Source organism: Schistocerca gregaria, chromosome 2, assembly GCF_023897955.1.
Source record: "Schistocerca gregaria isolate iqSchGreg1 chromosome 2, iqSchGreg1.2, whole genome shotgun sequence".
Classification (NCBI taxonomy): Eukaryota; Metazoa; Arthropoda; class Insecta; order Orthoptera; family Acrididae; genus Schistocerca; species Schistocerca gregaria.
In genome coordinates this window covers 491,498,759-491,521,317 of record NC_064921.1, presented here as the reverse complement: position 1 = coordinate 491,521,317, position 22,559 = coordinate 491,498,759, and the positions used below count along the sequence as shown (strand labels likewise).

Sequence of the window (22,559 nt, the reverse complement as noted above, 5' to 3'; positions counted from 1 at the left end):
AAAAAAAAATAATAATACTGCATTAATGCACCTAAGATTGAGCCTTGGCAACCTCATACGTGATCTGAGGACCTATTTGTAAACGGGACAATAAACCCAGACCTTCCCTTTTCACGTAAAGTAGCATTTTAGAGAAATGCATTATCTCTTTAAAGATTGCATGGTGTCTGAATGAATATACTAAACTTAAGTTCATAAGTGCACTGTCATTTAAGATTAAAATTGCGTGTTAACATTTGAGAATCCCCATGTCAGCATCCAATAAAAACGAAGAGCTAACTGGTTTTTCAAGAAGCATATTCTGTAAGTAAAAAGTTAGACACGTACGGAAACATTTGCACCTATCAAGAATGAATATACTAAACTTAAGTTCATAAGTGCACTGTCATTTAAGATTAAAATTGCGTGTTAACATTTGAGAATCCCCATGTCAGCATCCAATAAAAACGAAGAGCTAACTGGTTTTTCAAGAAGCATATTCTGTAAGTAAAAAGTTAGACACGTACGGAAACATTTGCAGCTATCAAGAAACTTAACCTTCCACACTGTCGCAAGGCATCACTTCATGATAAACTGGGTACAGGTTCAGAATCTAATTCTGCACACGAAAATCCTGTTCGCCGCAACACCTCTTCCCCTTGTTGGCCAGATATTGATGTTGAAAATTCCTTTCGCGATCAGGATTCGATGCTGCTACCTGTGGGTCTATGGCCACGGCAAAGCCGTACGGTACTGATCTAGGGCAAGGTGGCAGTATTTTTCCGGGCCCTAATTAGGACAGCGACCGACATTAAGTGAGAAAACTGAGCAGAAATTTTGCACTTGCTGCCAGAGCTGAATAGGAAACTTCGGTGACACCCACCTGTTGCCTGGGCTCCCCAGGCGGTGACCATAATGTCGACGCCTTCAAAAGTGCTGTCCACGTCTGAGTACCGCGGCAGCGCGGCAGGCGTCACGTATTCTGCAACAGAGGTGGTAAGGGCGCGTGCAGAAGAAATCTGAGTATTTGAACATCGATTGTAAACACCTGTCTGTAGATTACGGATATGATTTCTCCACCTCTCTGTTTAAGAAAGTGGCAGTAGGCCGTTGATATAATTTACTAGGTGGCATTCAGCCGTATTCTGTCATAGTCCCACTACTGCTCTAGCTCAGTTAATGAGATATCATTTTATTGGAATAAGGAAATGGAATTAGACTTTTGATCAGATGGTGCAACTATCGTTGTCAACCGAAGAAAAGAAACTAGACAAAATAAACATAGAAAGTAAGTCATTTAATAATTTATGAAAGTTAGTAATTTATTTTGCACAACACGCCTTGCTGAAAACTTTGAAAAATACACAGTTTATTCACTTTTGCAACATAAAATGTACCATATTTCCAGTTACCAACAAGAAATTATAACATTCTAGAATTTTCTAACTTCTTGCTTCAATATATTCAGTAAAGCTTCAGCTGAGTAAATGATATAACAGACCTGCTACAACGTTTACTTCCAGATTGAATGGGCATGAAACGAATTTTCAAGTTTAGGTTCATAGACATCAATAAGTTTATATTTTATTCAACTTTGCAATATTTTTAAATATTACTTCACTTAGGCAAAATACATTCATTAGACAAAATATAATAATGAGAATCGTGTGGCGGTTTCACGTTATGTGATAATTTAATAGCAAAAGAAACATTCACAAATACTGTAATGGAAGCAAAGTAATCTGCTTTTCCCTCTAGCGAGGCTCAAACGGAAAATAGTGAAATAAAACTCTTTCGCTATTTTCCTACAGAAATAACTGTGACAGGAAGCAACAGTTTTATCCAGTGTGTATTGAAGTTCTTTCTCCTTGTATTTTTTACATATCATAGAGCGACTCTTTAATAAGAATTACAGACCTGCAAATTTACAGAATGAAGACAAGGATATACTCTTTAACTGTATGTACAACTTTTGTTTAGCTGGCATATTACACATCATTGTTCATCGTGAATATGATCTGTTATACATATAGCTAAATTAACTACTTGCTGGAAATGAAGGGGCGCCAACGGCCTTGCCGCAGTGGCCACACCGGTTCCCGTCAGATCACCGAAGCTAAGCGCTGTCGAGCTGGGCTAGCACTTGGATGGGAGACCATCTGGTCTGTCGGGCGCTGTTGGCAAGCGGGGTGCACTCAGACCTTGTGAGGCAAACTGAGGAGCTACTTGACTGAGAAGTAGCGGCTCCGGTCTCGTAAACCGACATACGGCCGAGTGAGCCGTGTGCTGACCACATCCCCTCCATATCCGCATCCAGTGACGCCTGTGGGGTGAAAACGACACGGCGGCCGGTCGGTGCCGTTGGGCCTTCATGGCCTGTTCGGACGGAGTTTAGTTTAGTTCAGTTGAGAAAGAAGGGGCAGACTCCTTATAAACTTGCCGAGACTTGCGATAAATTACCATTGGCATTAAAGAATTGGAAACAAAGAATTCTACGACGACACTGTAGTGTAGTTTGTCAATATTATACGAAAAGTATAAGTCTATGGTGATATTTCAGTAATTATAATCGAAACTGCTAGAAAGTAGCCATGTTTAAATTTAACCGTATTACTGCATAACTTTTCAAGTCGATTTTCTTATTGTGCTTTTATCATAAACTCTATGTAAGCATTGAGTCTAAACCACTTCGAGATGCTATTTAAGGACTCAGTCCATCTGGTAATTTTGATACCAGAGATCAGTTAAAAATATCATATCATATAAAAGCCTTTTAATACGATTTAATACGTTTTCACTTGAGTAGGCAGCACAGATGAGACGTATAAAGAATGAAATAAGGCTTTACATTCGTCTAGCGGCGTAATAAAACAAAGAATGGGACACCAACCAGTTTAGATTTCAGCTCCTTTTGGGTAACCAGCAAGCTAAGTTGAACTCTGATCTTCCCGTCCCATTTTCACTAGGTAGCTAAATGTTTTGAGACGCGGCAAGCAGAAGGTCACGCGGAAAGCTGTGAGTGATAGAACCACCAAAAGTAACATAGAACGTTTATTACAGGTTCGATGTAACACAGAAATAGTCGCCGTTTTATATACAGTGGTGTTCATAAGCAGCTACTTGTATTTGTCTCTAAATAACGTGTAATTGAAACACTGTGTGAAACAATAATGATAGATGCGATACATACGGTTGAAGAAGACTCTTCCGGGCACACTCAGGAGTCCGATGTTGTGCCTCAACGTGGCGGCGTCATAGCCGGGGTGCTCCAACCCTGAGTTGGTCACGATGACCACTGAGTAGTCGTCCGTCGTTACCAGGTCAATTACTCCCAGGTATATGGTCCACTCCATGTACCTGCGGCAATTGCAGTGTGTGTTAGCCGGAAACAGGGCCCACTGCTGATCATCACCAATGTGATAATGTGAATCAAAGCATGAACCAATGTGTGTGTGTGTGTGTGTGTGTGTGTGTGTGTGTGCGTGTGTTCCTGCTCCACCAGGGAAAATAACAGAGTTGTTTACGAATGCGTGGAAAAGTGTTAGCAGCGATGCATTACTTCTACTGCACTTGGCATTTGTAACCTGCAGTTTGCGCAAGTTCTTTGGTGAGAGCTAATAATTTTCTCGCTGTCGTGATGTTAATCAAAGTTGCAAATGATCCCAGAAGGTGTAATGTAAGTAATAGGGAGGAAATGGTGGAAATATAGAAGGTTCTTTACAACGATAATGTCTTATACTTTTCTTGCAAATGGTTAGAGAATCACGCTTGCTGTTTCAGGTGGAAAAGTTTAATGTAGGTCGCCACATTTTGTATTTTTTCCCATTTATTCCTGTAGGACATATTAAATTCTTTTCAGCTCTATATTTAGTCTGGTTTTGGAAAATGCATAAGGCTACGTGTTGCGTTATTGATGATGTCACTATAGAAAGAAACGCCAGTGAATTCAATTGTACTTGTGGCGATATGAACAAAATCGTTTATCATTCTTGTTTCAGCTTAACTCTGCAAAAAAACTTAAATAGGAATGAAAAACAGGAAAACAGTTTCCAGAATCATGACAGAGACAGGGTTCCCACACAAGAAAGAAAACAGTTGCTTTGTAGTTTTGTGCAAGCTGAACTTAATAGCTTGTTGCAGGACGCAGCAATCGAAAGAACGAAACAGTAGTTGGGGTGGTATGAATAGGGAAGGCCCCAAAAACGTAAGCAGACGCGGTGAACTCCAGTATAATGTACAATATTTTCTAATAATATTGGGTTGCATTAGGTTTTTTCAAATCTGAGATCAGTCAATTCAATATCTTTCCTCTAATTAATTGAAAATCGTAACATAAAATTATCTCAGTATGTTGAGATAGAAGAGAATAGCTCAGAAACTTAAATCTAAAGAGTATGGAAGGTTTTAATATTAAAGTTACTTTTGTGTAAACTATATTAAGTTATGCTTAATTTTGTTAAGAATTCACGGAAACTATCAGATTATGTACAATATTAAGGACTCTATGGTACTCTGAAATGGCAGATTGTATATAAATAATTTAATCAATAAGAGAGAGTATTCTACCTAGAGGGTAGTTATACCCAGGAACGCACGATATTTTTTGATCGGTACTTCACCGTAGCGACTGATTTTGGAATCACTTACAGGAAGGCACTCTAGAGACCGTCATAAGCAGTTTCCCCCATTTTCTACACACGTAAGGTGTTATTAGACATCAGTATGTTATGCGTAGAATTTGTAAATATTTAACGTTCTTGACATTTAAGTGCTGTATAACATATCAAAGCCATTTGGAATATATTGCTAATTCTTCGAAGGTACAGAATTTTATGGTGACTAAAATGCTATATATTTCAGAACTATTTATGGCATTGGACAGTTGAGTCCCATAGTGCTCAGAGCCATTTGAACCATTTGAATCAATACATGGCTACACTCCATACAAATACTTTCAGAAACGACTTCCTGACACTTAAATCTACACTCGATGTTAACAAATTTCTCTTCTTCAGAAATACTTTCCTTGCCATTGCCAGTCTACATTTTATATCCTCACTACTTCGATCACCATCAGTTATTTTGCTCCCCAAATAGCAAAACTCCTTTACTACTTTAAGTGTCTCATTTCCTAATCTAATTCTCGCAGCATCACCTGACTTAATTCGACTACATTCCATTATCCTTGTTTTGCTTTTGTTCATGTTTTTCTTATACCCTCGTTTCAAGACACTGTCCATTCCGTTCAACTGCTCTTCCAAGTCCTTTTTTGTGTGTGACAGAATTACAATGTCATCGGCGAACCTCAAAGTTTTTATATCTTCTCCATGGATTTAAATACCTACTCCAAAATTTTCTTTTGTTTGCTTTACTGCTTGCTCAATATACAGATTGAATAGCATTGGGGAGAGGCTACAACCCTGTCTCACACCATTCCCAACCACTGCTTCCCTTTCATACCCCTCGAGTCTTATAACTGCCGTCGGCTTTCTGTACAAACAGTAAATAACCTTTCGCTCTCTGTATTTTACCCCTGCCACCTTTAGAATTTGAAAGAGAGTATTCCAGTCAAAATTGTCAAAAGCTTTCTCTAAGTCTACAAATGCTAGAACCGTAGGTTTGTCTTTCCTTAATCTTTCTTCTAAGATAAGTTGCAAGGTCAGTATTGCCTCACGTATTCCAACATTTCTACGGAATCCAAACTGATCTTTCCCGAGGTCGGCTTCTACCAGTTTTTTCATTCGTCTGTAAAGAATCCGCGTTAATATTTTGCAGCTGTCACTTATTAAACTGGTAGTTCGGTAATTTTCACATCTGTCAACACCTGCTTTCTTTGGTATTGGATTAATTATATTCTTCTTGAAGTCTGAGGGAATTTCGTCTGCCTCACACATCTTGATCACCAGATGGTAGAGTTTTGTCAGGACTGGCTCTCCCAAGGCTGTTAGTAGTTCTAATGGAATGTTGTCTACTCCCGGGGCCTTGTTTCGACTCAGGTCTTTCAGTGCTCTGTCAAACTCTTCACGCAGTATCATATCTCCCATTTCATCTTCATCTACCTCCTCTTCCATTTCCATAATCTTGTCCTCAAGAACATCGCCCTTGGATAGACCCTCTATATACTCCTTCCACCTTTCTGCTTTCCCTTCTTTGCTTAGAACTGGGTTTCCATTGAGCTCTTGATATTCATACAAGTGGTTCTCTTTTTTCCAAAGGTCTCTTTTACTTTCCTGTAGGCAGTATCTATCTTACCCCTAGTGAGATAAGCCTCTACATCCTTACATTTGTCCTCTAGCCATCCCTGCTTAGCCATTTTGCACTTCCTGTCGATATCATTTTTGAGACGTTTGTATTCATTTTTGCCTGCTTCACTTACTGCATTTTTGTATTTTCTCTTTTCATCAATTAAATTCATTATCTCTTCTATTATACAAGGATTTCTACTAGCCCTCGTCTTTTTACCTACTTTATCCCTTGCTGCCTTCACTACTTCATCCCTCAAAGCTACTCATTCTTCTTCTACTGTATTTCTTTCCCCTATTCCTGTCAATTGTCCCCTTATGCTCTCCCTGAAACTCTGTACAACTTCTGGTTCTTTCAATTTATCCAGGTCCCATCTCCTTAAACGCCCACCTTTTTGCAGTGTCTTCAGTTTTAATCTACAGTTCATAACCAATAGATTGTGGTCAGAGTCCACGTCTGCCCCTGGAAATGTCTTACAATTTAAAATCTGCTTCCTAAATCTCTCTCTTACCATTATATAATGTATCTGAAACATTTTAGTATCTCCATGGTTATTCCATGTATACAACCTTCTTTCATGATTCTTGAACCGAGTGTTAGCTATGATTAAGTTATGCTCTGTGCAAAATTCTACCAGGCGGCTTCCTTTTTCATTCTTTAGCCCCAATCCATATTCACCTACTACGTGAATTCCAGTCACCCATGACTATTAAATCTTCATCTGCCTTCACTACCTGAATAATTTCTTTTATCTCATGATACATTTCATCAATTTCTTCATCATCATCAGAGCTACTTGGCATATAAACTTGTACTGCTGCAGTAGGCGTGGGCTTCGTGTCTATCTTGGTTACAATAGTGCCAGACAAATTAATAGTGGGTTGAATATCCCATCTCCGATAGAGAGTTTTAGGACGTTTGCTGCGGTTGTAAACCAACTGCCGCAACTGGGATGCTTCACTACTACATCGCTGCTGTTTATCTAAAAGAACCGAGGCCGGATCACGAAGACTCTACTCCACTGCGTAGAAAATGAAAAAAGGAAATTGGTGTGTACGTTCGATTCTGAAGGGATCACAGCTACTTTTGTCAAACTTCCTCATCTAGACAAATATGCCTGCCATTTCTGCATAAGGTGCCTAATGACACCTAAGAAGCGAACCCACGTCATTTAATTAGAACGTTAGTCATCCTGTTGGGAAAAGACGCTGTTCCTGTTCTACTCACAACCTGTGATTTGGCGTATGATATATTCGTGGGGCGAATTGTCTGTTCTTCAAACCAATAATATTGGTCCGTTGGAGACTCATAACATGTGCACAGTTCCGTCTGGGGATTAACTTCATATCTAGAAGAGGATAGACAATAAAACCATTTCTATCGAGTTAATTTTTCTCTTTTTACTGCAGACGCTGACAAGAAATACTATAGTGAAATATTTTAAGATCCCGTTGCGACAGAAGTGGTTAGAGACGCCGTTGAACTCATGGTTTCATATATAGAAACAAGAATGAAAGTCATCTAACAATGAGTTTTACCTCTGAGAATTGGTAAATACATGAATAAATAAACCACCAGATAAAACATTAGTGGCCCCCTTGAGAGATCACGTACGGAGAGGAACAGAGTTCATAACTTTTCAGCTGGCATGACATATCCAACAGAATTGACTCATAGATTAATAGGTCATGTAGAGCTATCAAAAAGCTAGATGTTAACTGATACGCTTCATCCACTGTTACAAACAATCCTAGACAGTTTCTATGGACTCAAGATTAAATTATTTATTGAACCAGTAAAGCTGTGAGAGGGTGCCTATGTATTCGACAGACCAGGTTCATATGTTCTAAGGTCCGTGATAATATTTTTCTCGCACTTACAGGCGGTAGACCGAAATGTGGAAAAGTTGTGCGAAATGTGTGCTTCAACAAAAATGCAGAAGCTAGCTAAACTTGCAGGTGCGCTGTTGTAATGGCCACGAGTGGCGCCTGTGCGTTCGTCTTCTTATGCTGCAAGTGCCAGCCGTGCTCACAAACGTGTTCTGTGTAGTTGTCAGTGCCTTATGTCACAGCTCATTCTATTGGCACGTCCGTAAATTGTCGGTGCTCCTGTGTTGTGTACTTCCGTAAGCAAGGTAGTCGAAGTGTTTGGTATATCAAAGATTCACAACGCATACAGGAAATGCGGAAAACCATCTTCCGATAAGCCGCTAAACGCACGAATGTGTGTGTTGAGTGAGTGTAACGGATGATTATTGAAGTGACTCTGTGAAAAAATAAGAGGATGTAAGGCTGCGAAAGGCACTCAAGAACTGAATATCGCACTAGCGAATCTTGTCAGCACCAAAACAAGGCCTATTCCGAAACATATCAAAATGTAGCTTATGAGCAAAACTTACGCTCTTAAAAAAGATAAGAAAACGATGCACCACGTAGAAAGAAACCGAATTGAATGGAAAACTTTAGATGTGACGTAAATTTAGAGAAAAATAATTGATTACAGTTTCAAAACAATTGGATGATTTATTGAAGAGAAAGAGTTTCACCAAATGAGCGAGTCAGTAACGTGTTGTTCCACCTCTGGCCCTTATGTAAGCACTTACTCGGCTTGGAATTGTTTCATAAAGTTGTTGGATGTCCTCCTGAGGGCTATCGTGCCAAATTCTGCCCAATTGGCGTTTTAGGTCGTCAAAATTCCGAGGTGGTTGGAGGGGCCTGCACATGCTCCAAATGTTGGTGAGAAATCTAGCGACCAAGGTAGGGATTGGCAAGAGCGATGACAAGCATTAGGAACTTTAGCCATGTGAAAGCGGGCATTATCTTGTTGAAATATAAACCCTGGATGGTTTGACATGGAGGTCTTGATGGAGCGGAGAATATCGTCAACGTACTGATGTGCTGTATGGGCGTCGCTTATGACAACCAAAGTGGTCATTCCATGAAATGAAATGGTGCCCGAGACCGTCACTCCTCTTTGAAGCACCGTACTGTGGGTGGCAAGTTGATATCCCACTGCTCTCGGGGGTGTCTCCAGACACGTCTTCGCTGGTCACTGGGGCACAGTATGTAGCGGGACTCATCACTGGAGACAGTTCTACTCCAGTCAATGAGGTTTCATTCCCCGATGACCAGCGATGACCTGTCTGGAGATGAAACGGACAGTGGTGGAATACCAACTTGACTGTCATCACTGGGGAACAGTCTGAAGTGGGACTCAACACTGAAGACAGTTCTACTCCAGTCAATGAGGTTTCATTCCCCGATGACCAGCGATGACCTGTCTGGAGATGAAACGGACAGTGGTGGAATACCAACTTGACTGTCATCACTGGGGAACAGTCTGAAGTGGGACTCAACACTGAAGACAGTTCTACTCCAGTCAATGAGGTTTCATTCCCCGATGACCAGCGATGACCTGTCTGGAGATGAAACAGACAGTGGTGGAATACCAACTTGACTGTCATCACTGGGGAACAGTCTGAAGTGGGACTCAACACTGAAGACAGTTCTACTCCAGTCAATGAGGTTTCAGCCCCCGATGACCAGCGATGACCTGTCTGGAGACGAAACGGACAGTGGTGGGGTACCAACTTGACTGTCATCCGTTGTACGGCCTGACAATCAGAAGTGATGGTCTGAGGTGCCATTTATTTTCGTAACAGGAATCCTTTGGTCGTCATTTGCGGAATCTTTCAGGCACAGCGGCACGGCTGCAATATTATACACCCCACTTTGTTGCCCTTCATGGCAAGCCATTCTGGGCTTTAATTTCAGTATGGTAATGCCCTTCCACGCACAAAAGAGTTTCTTCTGCTTGTCTCCGTGCTTATCAAACCCTACCTCGGCAAGCAAGGTGGTCAGAGCTCTCCCCAGTTGCGAAAGTTTGAAGCATATTATGTTCAGGGCCCTCCAACCAGGCCGGGATTTTGACAATCTAACGTGTCAATTGGACAGAATTTGGCACGATATCGCTCAGGAGGACATCCAATAACTGTGTCTATCAATGCCAAGGCGAATAACTGCCCGCATAAGGGCCGCAGATGGGACAACACCTTATTGACTTGCTCAATTGGTTAGGGTTTTTCTCTCGAATAATCATCCAATTTTTCTGAAACTGTAATAATTTGTTTGTCATTTCATCTATGTCACATCTATCAGTTTCCGTAATACTTGGTTAATTTCTTCGTGCAGCCTCAGTCTTTTTTTTTCTTTCTTTCTTTCAGCGCACTCACGAGTAGATGCACTGGCCGGCGGTGAGCAGCCAGCCGTCGGTGATGAGCGCGGCTCCGCACGCCGTCGTGCCGGCCACGTTGACGTAGGCGGCGAACGGGAACTGGCCGCGCGCCGCCGCCCCGCCGCCCACGATGCGACCCGTCCTCGCGGCCGCGCCGTCTGCAACAGGTGAAGCTGAGTGGACAGCAGCAGCTACAGTGCGGCAGAGCTGATTCAAGGCGTTCAGCCTCCAGGCGTCTTTGATCCGTGTTGCCGCACAGTCACTATTGTCGCGCCACGGGAATGTCCGCTGTCAGCTGGGTACAGGGGACGCGAAGAGGAAAACTGACTAGTGCGTTTGCGCATCCCGAATAACGAAATCCAAAGGGCAAAATTCAGCCATCTCATTCTTATAAGGTAAGTAGGTAGGGTTGCCATAACCTCGGAGTCCAAAACCGGGACAAAACTTACGGTCACCGTAGCTGATCGAAGGAAATAAAAGGAATAAGGAGTCCTCATGCCCATGAGCTAAGGGAAATGTGCATTTAAGTAATGATCCAGAGTTTAGGAAGGACTGCTTCATTAAGAAAGCATTTATTACAAAAAATAAGAATATGCATTTCATTATTCAGTACACGAAGTTCTATTGTCATCATTTGAGCTTTTCTTATACCAATCGTATTTCTCAGAACCTTGAATAGATGAAAGGAACTTAATCTGGCTCTCAATCAGTTTATGAAATTCACTGCAACTTACATTTTTCATATTGTGCTGTATTTGCATCATTGCATTAACTGATTTTACTGTTAACCTATTCCTTTCTTCTGTCCACTGAGAATTCATGAGGGAAAAGACTCTCTCTACATTGGCGTTATGACTGGGAATGGCGAAATAAAATTCCACAATTTTCAGCAACTCTGAATACTGCTCACTAGAAATATAATTGTGAATGAAGAACACCCATTTCTTATGTGACATCATATTCTCAAAACTTTCATCTTTGAGGAAAACAACAAACCATGCGAACATTCGACAAGCTAATCAAAGAGGATAATACTCTTCATTGCCAGAGATGACTGACCTCCCACTGTATCGACAACTCGCAATCTCGCAAATCGAAAGAGGATGTACCGTACTCCTGAGCCTGACTGCCCGTTGTTTCCATATCTCAAAAGCTGTTCTGTTCTGTTTGGATTTTTTATAATGTGAAGGCAAAGAGATAACATATTGATGCTTCTTTGACAGCAATTTTTGAAATTACCGGAAGTTGACTTCAAATCCAGCAAATATCGTGGACATTTGCCTTTTCGGCCCGGACGTTTTCATTTACCCTAAAATCGCGAACTGTCTGTGAAATCCGTGGCGTATGGCAACCCTATAAGTAGGCCAGTTTTGACAAATCATGTAGTGTAAATTTCTGTGACTTCTCCTGGCACGTTGATAGTAGAGATAATAACGATACATCGATAGATCATAAATGCCTAATAACTCTAACGTGCATATACTGTTACTAATAATTTCATACATATAACGACTCTTTTTAATATATCCTTTGAATTCTTGATGTTGTTGTTGCAGTATATGTTTATGTCTTCCATCTTAAGGTCGGTATTACACTATCAAATTTCTTTGTGAAAGTTTTGATCAAAGATGTGATCAAATATTCCGTCAAATGTATTTGACAAAGATCTTTGACATAGCGCTAGACGGGGTATTACACTGCCATCATATTTTTCGTCAAATTTCAAGATGGCTGACAACAACAACTTGTTATTAACCGCAGCAGTTGCATGTACCACAATTTCACTGTGTGCACATGCTGAAGAGAAGCGGGGGAAAAAAGGAAACATACCTGGGTGAAGCCGTGGGTTTTACGAAGACACGATAAAAGCATTCAACAAAACTTTTTACGTGACCTTATAGTGGAGGACGTCAAGTCGTACATCAATTACTTAAGAATGGATGAGCATACACTTCTGTATGTGCTCAATGAAGTGTATCCTCATATCACAAACCAGAATATTCACTTAAGATTTGCTACATCTGCAGAAGACAGGCTCACCGTAGCACTCCGATTCCTTGCTACAGGAGAGGGTTAGGTCAGGTCTCCAATCTTAGTAATCTTTTTTTGTATTCAGCGTGCTTCACGTTGTAAAGCGCCTCATCAGCTTCATACATCCCTATTAATTTTGTAGTTGTTGGTACACACCAATTGCATTTACCAGCAATGTTTATAAAAACACTACAGACGGCAGAATGCAGCGATGCTAGCGCTCCATGTGGTAACATGTCACATTGCAGTGAACAGAAGACAAGCGACTTCTTTGATCAAATCTAAGCGAGGCCCTAGATTTGATCAAATATTGGACGACATTTGACGAAGTTCCCTATTACATCACCAAATATCTTTGACAAAGATATTTGACAAAGAAATTTGATAGTGTAATACCGGCCTAAGACAGGTTTGATGCAGCTCTCCACTTCAGCCTACAACCATTTCAACCTGTTTACTGTTGTCGAGCCTTGATTTTCGTCTGGAAATTGTATCCTCACACTTCTTTCTAATCACAAATCAACAATTCCTCATTGCGCCTAGGTGTCTTATCAAATAACGTTTACTTTTGGTCAAGTTCTACAAACTATTTTCTATTTGATATTCTAATTTTTACTGGGGATCACAGCCATCAAGAAGTTTCTAAATGACAGCATTTCACCATTTGACTGTAACTATAATGGGTCCACTACAGTGATTTGAACTTTGGAGCCATTTTCAAAATGGTTCAAAAGCCTCTGAGCACTATGGGACTTAACATCTGAGGTCATCAGTCCCCTAGAACTTAGAAATAATTAAACCTAACTAACCTAAGGACACCACACACATCCATGCCCGAGGCAGGATTCGAACCTGCGACCGTAGCAGCAGCGCGTTTCCGAACTGAAGGTCCTAGAACCGATCGGCCACTCCCGCCAGCGGAGCCATTTTCGACTGCTATACATCATCCCTCAGTACATGCCAAACGTGTCACCCCAAAATCTACATACATCGGTCTGTACAGTTATTGTCAAGTGATCAATGCGTACAAATAATGTATAAAATGGGTGTCTTTCATACTTGTTGTGGGGGTACTACAGACGTCACCGCATCCCGCACCTCTGCTGTCTAATTCCTCGACCTCGCCGTCCTTCCTCATACTCTTTCATTCCTCTTCTCCCCAACGCTTCTTGGATACCACTTAGCCGCACCCTCCGTGGTCTCCATTTTCTTCTCCGTCCAGAAGGTTGCCATGAAAGTGCTCTCTTGGACCATCTGCCTTCATCAATTTTTTGACCTGCCCAAACCATTCTAGATGTCTTTTTTCTATTTTATCCGTAATACTATAACGAGTTTGCATCCTTTCTCTTATTTTCTCATTTTTTACCTGGTTCTCAAACGGTCCATTTCTAAAGCTCTATTTTTATTTCTTTCTTTGGGTCCGCAGCACTCACACTCATAAGCTGTTATTGGCTCCGCGATGCGTTTTATACAAGAATTTTAACGTTTAAACACATTTTTGAAGTCCAAAGTACAAGGTTTCGTTTGTTGATAGCTGCCCATCTCTGCCTGACCCGTTGTTGTATATCTCTGTCATATCTTCCGTTACGTGATAGGATACTACCCAGGTACATTTCCGTCACATCTTCCGTCACTTCATAGGATACTGCCCAGGTACTTTAATAACGCGGCCGTCACCGTCCAAGTTACATCCCTCTTCTCGGCTACATAGATATTCTCCCTTCTCAAAACTAATTGGCAAAATCCACTTTATATACTCTTCCAACAATTTCCTAAGCGTGTAAGACGTACCCTCTTCATTGTTTTCTGCAGCTATCTGATTATCGGCATAGTAAAGTGCGTACATACACTGATTCCCTCCTTCAATCTCCATGCCCTCGCCTTCTCCATAAGAGTCTGAAAGGGTGTGGGACAGCATCCTTGCATCAGACTTTTAGTTGTTCGAAGGCCTCTCTAGAAATTTATTTCCCTACTTTAACGACACATGCTCCTGTCTTGTAAAGATGTATGATGCTTCCTACATAGCGTTTTGCCAGTTTCCTTGACCACAGCACCTCGAACAACAGCTTTCTCAATATCTGGGAAAACCAAATGACTCATTAGATTCCCTTCCAAATGTGTGTAAAATCGTAATTATATCAGTATTCCTATCACAATGTATCTGCTGATAGAGATAAATCAGCTGGTGGTCGTAGGAATATAGATTTTCGGCTAATAAATACATCAAAGTTAAAGAGAAGAGTTGGCTATGGACGCCAGTTCAAGAAATTTTTCTCTAGTTCTATGACAAGATCTTCCACAGCCTTCGTGATCTCAGTATAACTTACTTGTCTGACGATCGAAGAGAGTGCCACTGTCTGTTGAGAAGGAATGAAGTGGACTCTTTGTATGATATTCCTCTTTCCATTTGGTAATCAGCCAAGTTAATATACATGATGCTTCTGGCGAATTCAAAGATTGATTAGACACACAAAGCCTTAAGAAAGTCACGGTCTGGTGTTGGGACGAAGAAAGTTCTGTGTCATTAACTGAAAAATCGCTATCGCAGCGTGGAATAAAGATACATTCAGACCTCTGCGCACCGCACCCATTCACCGTGCACGTTTGCTTGAGTCACATGCAAGAAGAGGAGTGCTGTATGCTTATTCCTCAACACGTGCCAATGCGTGATTCCATTCACACTATTAAACAGAAGCACTGTTTTCGACGTCCGCTTTGGCAGCAGCACAGTGAGTGCAGGCGAAAAAGGCAGATTAAGAGTTCCACATCCTATCGACAACAAGTGCTGGATTAATAACTATCTTTTGCACCGTAAGGCATGTGTGAGTGTGGATGAAAAGATAATTATGCCAAGTAGTATCCTGTTTGAAAAGTTTAATCGTATTTCAGCGAGTGATTTCTAAGTTATGCTTCATCTTGTTGAGTCGTTGATAGAGAAAGAAAATCCGAAATACAGATGCGCAATACTAACGGCGACAATAAGTATGAAACTTTTATTTCTAGGCCCCACTGGAATCAAGTCCCATTACAGTCACAGTCATGAACATCACTACCATCATCATCATCATCATGTCGGGCTCGATGGTCCAGCGGCAAAGCGCATGCCTGAAAACTGAGAGGTCTAGAGGGTGATACCCGGCCAGAAGAAGGAAATTTTCAATCTTCTTTTAGCTATCATCTCTCGGTGATGTGAGGATACGCCAGGAACAACATGTGGTTCGGATACCACGTTGCACTGCAGGTCCCCTTTCTATGTTGGATGACTGGGGTAGGCTAGGGACACGTGAGTCGGCAAAGTGGCGTCCATCAGAAAGACTAGCACCCTGCCATTAAGAAGCATGCAGTCATCATCATCATCATCGTCTATCACCATCAAACAAGTTTGTCAGGTTTCGGCGAAATTACTGGAAAGTTTCATTCAGGTAAGCTGATGACCACTTAAGGTTTCTTTCTCTAGAAAAATGAACAACCAGAACGAAGGAAAGTGCTTAGCAAAGGAAAAATCTCAACTTTGGCACATCAAGAGCCACAGACAGACTCTTCTTTGACTTTTATTTGTTGCGCATCAGTCGGAAGTCCTCTGAATTAACCAAACAAAAACAAGGAAATTCACAACAGCTCTCTACAAATTATATGTGTTACTTCTTAAACTAGTCGTGCGTTGTCCTAAAGCAAAGGAAATTTCGAATTCATATGAAAACCTGAACATTTGAAGATCAGCAATAGTAAAACAGAGCATCAAATGAAAAGAACCGCGGTTGGGCACACCCTAGCCAGTTGCAGTACATGTACCTTAAACCACGTATTCATAACAGAAACGGCAACCACTTCGGCTAAAGAGAATTGATAGTGAAGGTAATGGAATTGTGTGTGGGCCTATAGCAAAGATGGTCAGCTATCGTGAATTCAAAAAGAGAAGAACGTTCAGAAGCCTGGCACAGTGTCGGGACAGCAAACAGCAGTTTGGGAGAGACGTCCCAAGTCTGTTCTTCACCCCAAATATAGCCTCGCGCAAACTCCATTACACGAGTGTCTATTTTAGAAGTTGCGCTAGTACGAAGTACTTTTTACACGAATTATCGGTGCATCTAATAGTTTCCACTGATATAGTTCCGCCAGAATACGAGTGCGTGATATTCCCTTGTTTTGGGTATAGTGTCACCGTGATACCAAATGAGTAACTGCTCAAGATTAGCTGCAGCACATGGTTGTAGTTGCTTTCTGGAAACCATTCAGCCGACTGGCTGTAATTACATATGGCAATTTACTCCGGAGGGAGTCGCCTGCAACATGAACTGAGTTTCTTCTGATTTCGTGACAGATGTTTCACCACTACTCTATCACAGTAAGTAGCCTATAAAGGATATAAAGTATTTGTTGTCCCACAACACTGTCATTTGAGTAAGAAGCCGATCAACTCTTTTTACACAGTTCATCTCGTTCACTGTTTTATCTTTATGAAGCTCTGATCATCAGACCGTAAAGAGGTTCTGTTATGACTAATAACTCACATCGTTGTACAGAAAGAGTATTTAGTGACTGACAGCAAGGGCTGCTAAAAATGACTTTATATTGCTTTGGGCACTTACCTGCTGCTGAGTCCCCCCGTGCAAAGTCAGTGTAGTCGGATCTCGAATTCTCCACCAGCGGCCCCTAGAATAATTAGTATGTTTTAGAATGCAAAAAAAACTCTAGAAAATGTTACGCAAGTGTAAAATAGAGTTAAACATTTCCTGTGAGACAGAACATATAAAGAAACATGTGAAAAATGTACCATCTTGCACTATGTCACTTAGAAATGCTACACCAACGTTTCTAACATCTATAGAAGATAAATTGTAGGGATAAATTTCGTTACTTCCTAGGTTTACCGTATCTCCTCATCGAAGTCACGAAGATACCACACTGGTTGTGACACGAAATAGATTACTAAAAATACAGGGAAGGACGGACACAACAACTCAAATGAGTGGCTGAAGACAGAATTCTATGACACTAAAGTACATGACTTGCGCGTAGTTACAAGTTTTAATTTCAAAACATAATATAGTTACGTCAGATACTGTAATATGTTTTGAAATTACCGCTTGTAATTACGTGTAGGTCATAAATGGTAGCGTCGTAGCGCTTTACTCCATCCAGAGTAGGACTGAAACCCTATATGTCTTACAAATTTGTCTTTGCCTAATGTTGACATTGATAGTGTAAGGAAAATCTACATAAATTTTGTAATAGATTATGTTATTACGACTTGCAGTTATGTATCGGCCACGCACGGCAGCGCCACAATACTTACGGCATCCAGCGTCAACAGGCTCTCTTGTGTGGTGCATAAAATGCGTGTTTGACCGTCAGCTGCTTTTATTTTAAATCTAAATATCAATATGTTTCAGTCTTGAACCATCTTCACGGATAAGGGTTAAAATGGTTTAAGCCACCATACTACATTTCTCATTACTTAAATAATACGTAGAGCATGTATATCAATATACGACACAGGACTTTTAGAAGCAAACATACGAAAACTACAAGTACGCATAGCAGCAGTGAAGAGAAGATGAGGACTATCTTCCTCAGTATTGCTCTGTATGTATTGAGTATTCGTATTTTCGCTTATAAGAGTCCTGTTTCGTATATTGATATTTATGACATCCTCTACACATTATTTAAATAATTAAAATGTTATGGGGTACCATTTTAACCCTTATTCGTGAAGACGGTTCAAGACTGAAACCGGTTGAAAAAAATGGTTCAGATGGCTCTGAGCACTATGGGACTCAACTGCTGTGGTTATTAGTCCCCTAGAACTTAGAACTACTTAAACCTACCTAACCTAAGGACATCACACACGTCCATGCCCGAGGCAGGATTCGAACCTGTGACCGTAGCAGTCGCACGGTTCCGGACTGCGCGCCTAGAACAGCGAGACGAAACCGGTTGAGATTTGGGTTTAAAATAAAAACAGCTGATGGTCAAACATGCATTTTATATACATTACTTGATGAATGTTGATAGTCACCTTCCAAAAATGTCTCTTATGTGGGACTACCTGCCAACCACAACACTCGACTTCAAGCAGCACTCATGTTAGGTCATAAAGTTGTCCGATGAGTGGACTAGTAAACTCTATGTTTCTTTCGATGTCAACTGGTCCTCTTTTAAGACACTTGTTTAAACTTGCAAGGTTATAAAAAAAATTCTGTTACCAAATTGTCACCACGTCATCTGAAGAAGGGCAGAGCCTGAAATGTGTAATGATTAATAAGTGTCTCTAGAAACATCCTGTGACTAATATTTCGCGAAAAAACAGCTATTTGACAGCGATTGTCATCAATTCCTTGTGGAATCAAAGTTGGTTTGTAAATCCTGTTATTACTGTATTTGTAATTCAATCAATGTACTGTAAAAGTAACGTTTAAAATCAAATCATGAATTCACCAAAGACTGCTGTGTTAAGTGTATTTACTAATGCACATGCAGCTTCTGTCAAGTAACCATCTTTGAGTGACGGATGAACATTAAAAAGGTAAAGCTCGGCCTATGGCGCTGTCGGACCATTTACTTCTCTGTCAGTCTTTCTCTGTCAGTGGCGCCATTCAGATGCTATGTGTGGTCAGCGCACTACTCCCTATCCGTAGTCACCTTTCCAGACCTCGGAGCCGCTGCTTTTCACTCTAGCAGCTCCTCAGTTGGTCTCACGAAACTTGGTGCATCCCGTGCAGACATCTCACCCAGGAAAAATCGCTGATAGTCCCGATACATACTACATTATGTTAAAGAAAGCTACCTTCACCTAAGCTACATAATTATTGTCAGTTGCAGCATCTGTCACTTATACATGCATTAATTATCTCACAGATTTTTCCGACTGTCAATAAGTGCACCGATCGACATTTCATTGTAGTGTTCAATATGTTTTTGCGAAATGTATATGGATGGGGGTACTATGTCGTTTGTCTCTTATTGGAATGAACGCACCCTGATGAAACCACTATCGTGGCCGCATGTTACCGATCAACACAGACAGCTGACAGTAAAAATACGTGCTAACCGACCTGAGCGGCCACCACTGAGGCGAGCAGGACACATAGTAGCAGCTTCATCGCTAATCAACTGCTCAGCGCTCCATTGTGTGTGGTATTTATCTGAATACGTGCTGAGGCGCCTCATGCTGCTGAACGTGACACGGTATACTTATCACTTACGGATTTTTGACGGCACTGTCAACAGTGTGCACATATAGATAGGCTTGCCTTCTGTGGAGTGTCTCGAGATTAAATAGGATCAAACTCTTATCCGATGTGTTGCACATGGACAATGGCCGTACTGGATGCGGTGAGGATATGTTAAGACACTCGACGAATGTAAGACCAGAGCACCGTTCGACTGTGTTCGACCTTTCTGAATTCGTTTCACCTAACTACTGGAGTGATTTCGGTTCACAGCACAGGAACATCTGTTACATAAAAGATTTGTATTTTTCTTAGTCATAAAAAATGGCACGTAAATGTTATTGAGTAATACAGTCTGTTCTTTCACCCTTAATCGGCTTTTTCACGTTGCTAAATCTATGTGATCTCAGCTGTGGAGATAGTACGTCCAGGTAGACAGCTAAAGGAAACAGTTTCTGTAATTTGTCGAGCACAGGCGCGGGCAGCCTTTGGGAATCTCTTCCATGCTATCCCAGCCCTCTATCGCTCACATCAAACGCTGAATGCTGTAAGGGCGGATTTCGGTGATCACTGTGTTGTCCAACTGTGTCACGTATGCCACAACATTCTTCATACGGCACCATAGTTTCTTTAAGTTTTTCTGTCATGCTTATACAGTCAGAATCAAATTTTTTTTTTCGAAGACCACTGCCTGAAGTTGCAACTGAGGACAGACCTTCTTCATTTTCGGCAATGCAGTGTGAGGCAAGTGCAACTATTAGGTGTGAGTTGCGTCAGTAGCTTTATAAAAATGGTTCAAATGGCTCTGAGCACTATGGTACTTAACATCTGAGGTCACCAGTCCCCTGGCACTTAGAACTACTTAAACCTAACTAACCTAAGGACATCACACACATCCATGCCGAAGACATGATTCGAACCTGCTACCGTAGCAGTCCCGCAGTTCCAGACTGAAGCGCCTAGAACCGCTCGGTGACAGAGGTCGGCTGCTTTACAACGGGAAGGAGTTTTTTTCTAACCAAGCTTTACTTATCTGAAGTAACTAGGGACTGCATTGTCGGTACATCGCTTTGGACTTCTGGCTCGCCATCCTGACTTAAGTTTCAGGAAACCAGAAGCCACATCCGGGGGGCAAGCTGTGGGATTCAATAAAGTTACAGTATCAAAGTTTTTTGACTTGTTGACTAGAGTTATCGACGAAAAAAAATAACTCCTGGGAAAGAATTTACAACCGTGATGAGTCCAGTATAATTGACGTACCGAAGCAGCACTCAAAAATTATTGCAAGTAAAGAGCAGCTTCAATTTGGAGTGCTCACATCGACAGAATATGGGAATACAGAGACAGCTGAAATTTGTTGTTGTTCAGCAGAAGGAAGATTCATGTTTCCGATGTTCATGTATCCCAGGGAAAAGGAACAACAATAAAGCGAATCTGGTTTTCCAGCAAGTTGGCTCGAAGCACTAGAATCTGGACAGATACAAGCAAAACATACTTAAGCTAGTGCCACAAAGTGTCCACCTTCTATTATACAAAGATAGAAAATGCTGTTCTGCTGCTCCTTGGTGGGTATGTCTCTCGTATGAAAAACTTGGAAGTGACGCAACTAGCTCAGAACTATTTTACTGTGCTTTCCGCCACGTTGCTCGCATAAACTTCGACCACTGGATACATTTACGAAAGGCTTGCACGTTTATGACTTCGTCAATGTGGTGGCGATCTTAAGTGTTACGAACAATGAATTAATATTCAACTGCCAAGATCGTTAAAATCATTTATTCATGTACAGTACCGGTTTCGGCAAATCTGTTGCCATCTTCGGATCTGCAAAAGATGGGGCCGAAAACGCTAGCATACAGCAACTAACATAACATCACAGATAATTATATCCAAGCTTTGTAGTTCATGGAATAACTATATATTGATATCAGTCCTCGGGACCGTTGACCATGCAGTTTGGTGTCTCACTCCCCACCCCCACCCCCAACCCCCTTTTAAACCAGCCAAATATCTCTTCCTTCAGTATAGTAAGTGGTGTTATATAATTCATGACCGTGTTGGTACCGTGAGCTATACCAGAAGTCGGTATGTCAGTTTTAAAATAACAGTTATGTACACACGTGTTATTGGACTGATTACAACTGCTCACATACACTACAGGCCATTAAAATTGCTACACCAGGAAGAAATGCAGATGGTAAACAGGTATTCATTGGACAAATATATTATACCCGAAATTAAGGCCTTGATGCGCCTGGGCATTGAGTCAAACAGAGCTTGGATGGCTTGTACAGGTAGAGCTGCCCATGCAGCGTCAACACGATACCACAGTTCATCAAGAGTAGTGACTGGCGCATTGTGAAGAGCCAGTTGCACGGCCACCATTGACCAGACGTCAGTTGGTGAGATATCTGGAGAATGTGCTGACCAGAGCAGCAGTCGTACATTTTCTGTATCCAGAAAGGCCCGTACAGGACCTGCAACATGCTGTCGTGCATTATCCTACTGAAATGTAGGGTTTCGCAGGGATCGAATGAAGGGTAGAGCCACGGGTCGTAACACACCTGGAAAGCAACGTCCACTGTTCAAAGTGCGATCAATGCGAACAAGAGGTGACCGAGACGTGTAACCAATGGTACCCCATACCATCACGCCGGGTGATACACCAGTATGGCTATGACGTATACACGCTTCCAATGTGCGTTCATTGCGATGTCGCCAAACACGGATGCGACCGCCATTATGCTGTAAACAGAACCTGGATTCATCCGAAAAAATGACGTTTTGCCATTCGTGCACCCAGGCTCATCGTTGAGCACACCATCGCAGGCGCTCCTGTCTGTGATGCAGCGTCAAGGGTAACCGCAGCCATGGTCTCCGAGCTGATAGTCCCTGCTGCTG

At 41.5% G+C, this 22,559-nt stretch overlaps 1 protein-coding gene and 1 pseudogene across 1 annotated transcript in view; one reads left to right on the top strand and one right to left on the bottom strand.

Annotated features, from left to right (window-relative positions):
• Nucleotides 1-19,607, bottom strand: part of LOC126327981 (elastase-1-like) — a 31,647-nt gene extending 12,040 nt beyond the window's left edge. The window contains exons 1-5 of the mRNA XM_049995935.1: nucleotides 19,542-19,607; nucleotides 17,076-17,139; nucleotides 10,454-10,613; nucleotides 3,170-3,336; nucleotides 863-961 (exon numbers count right to left, since the gene is read on the bottom strand). Of these exons, the coding sequence (XP_049851892.1) occupies nucleotides 863-961; nucleotides 3,170-3,336; nucleotides 10,454-10,613; nucleotides 17,076-17,139; nucleotides 19,542-19,589 (538 nt within the window). The 5' untranslated portion in view covers nucleotides 19,590-19,607. The remainder of the gene's footprint in view (nucleotides 1-862; nucleotides 962-3,169; nucleotides 3,337-10,453; nucleotides 10,614-17,075; nucleotides 17,140-19,541) is intronic.
• On the top strand, nucleotides 2,045-2,162 carry LOC126337293 (5S ribosomal RNA; annotated as a pseudogene).
• Nucleotides 19,608-22,559: the final 2,952 nt, after the last annotated feature.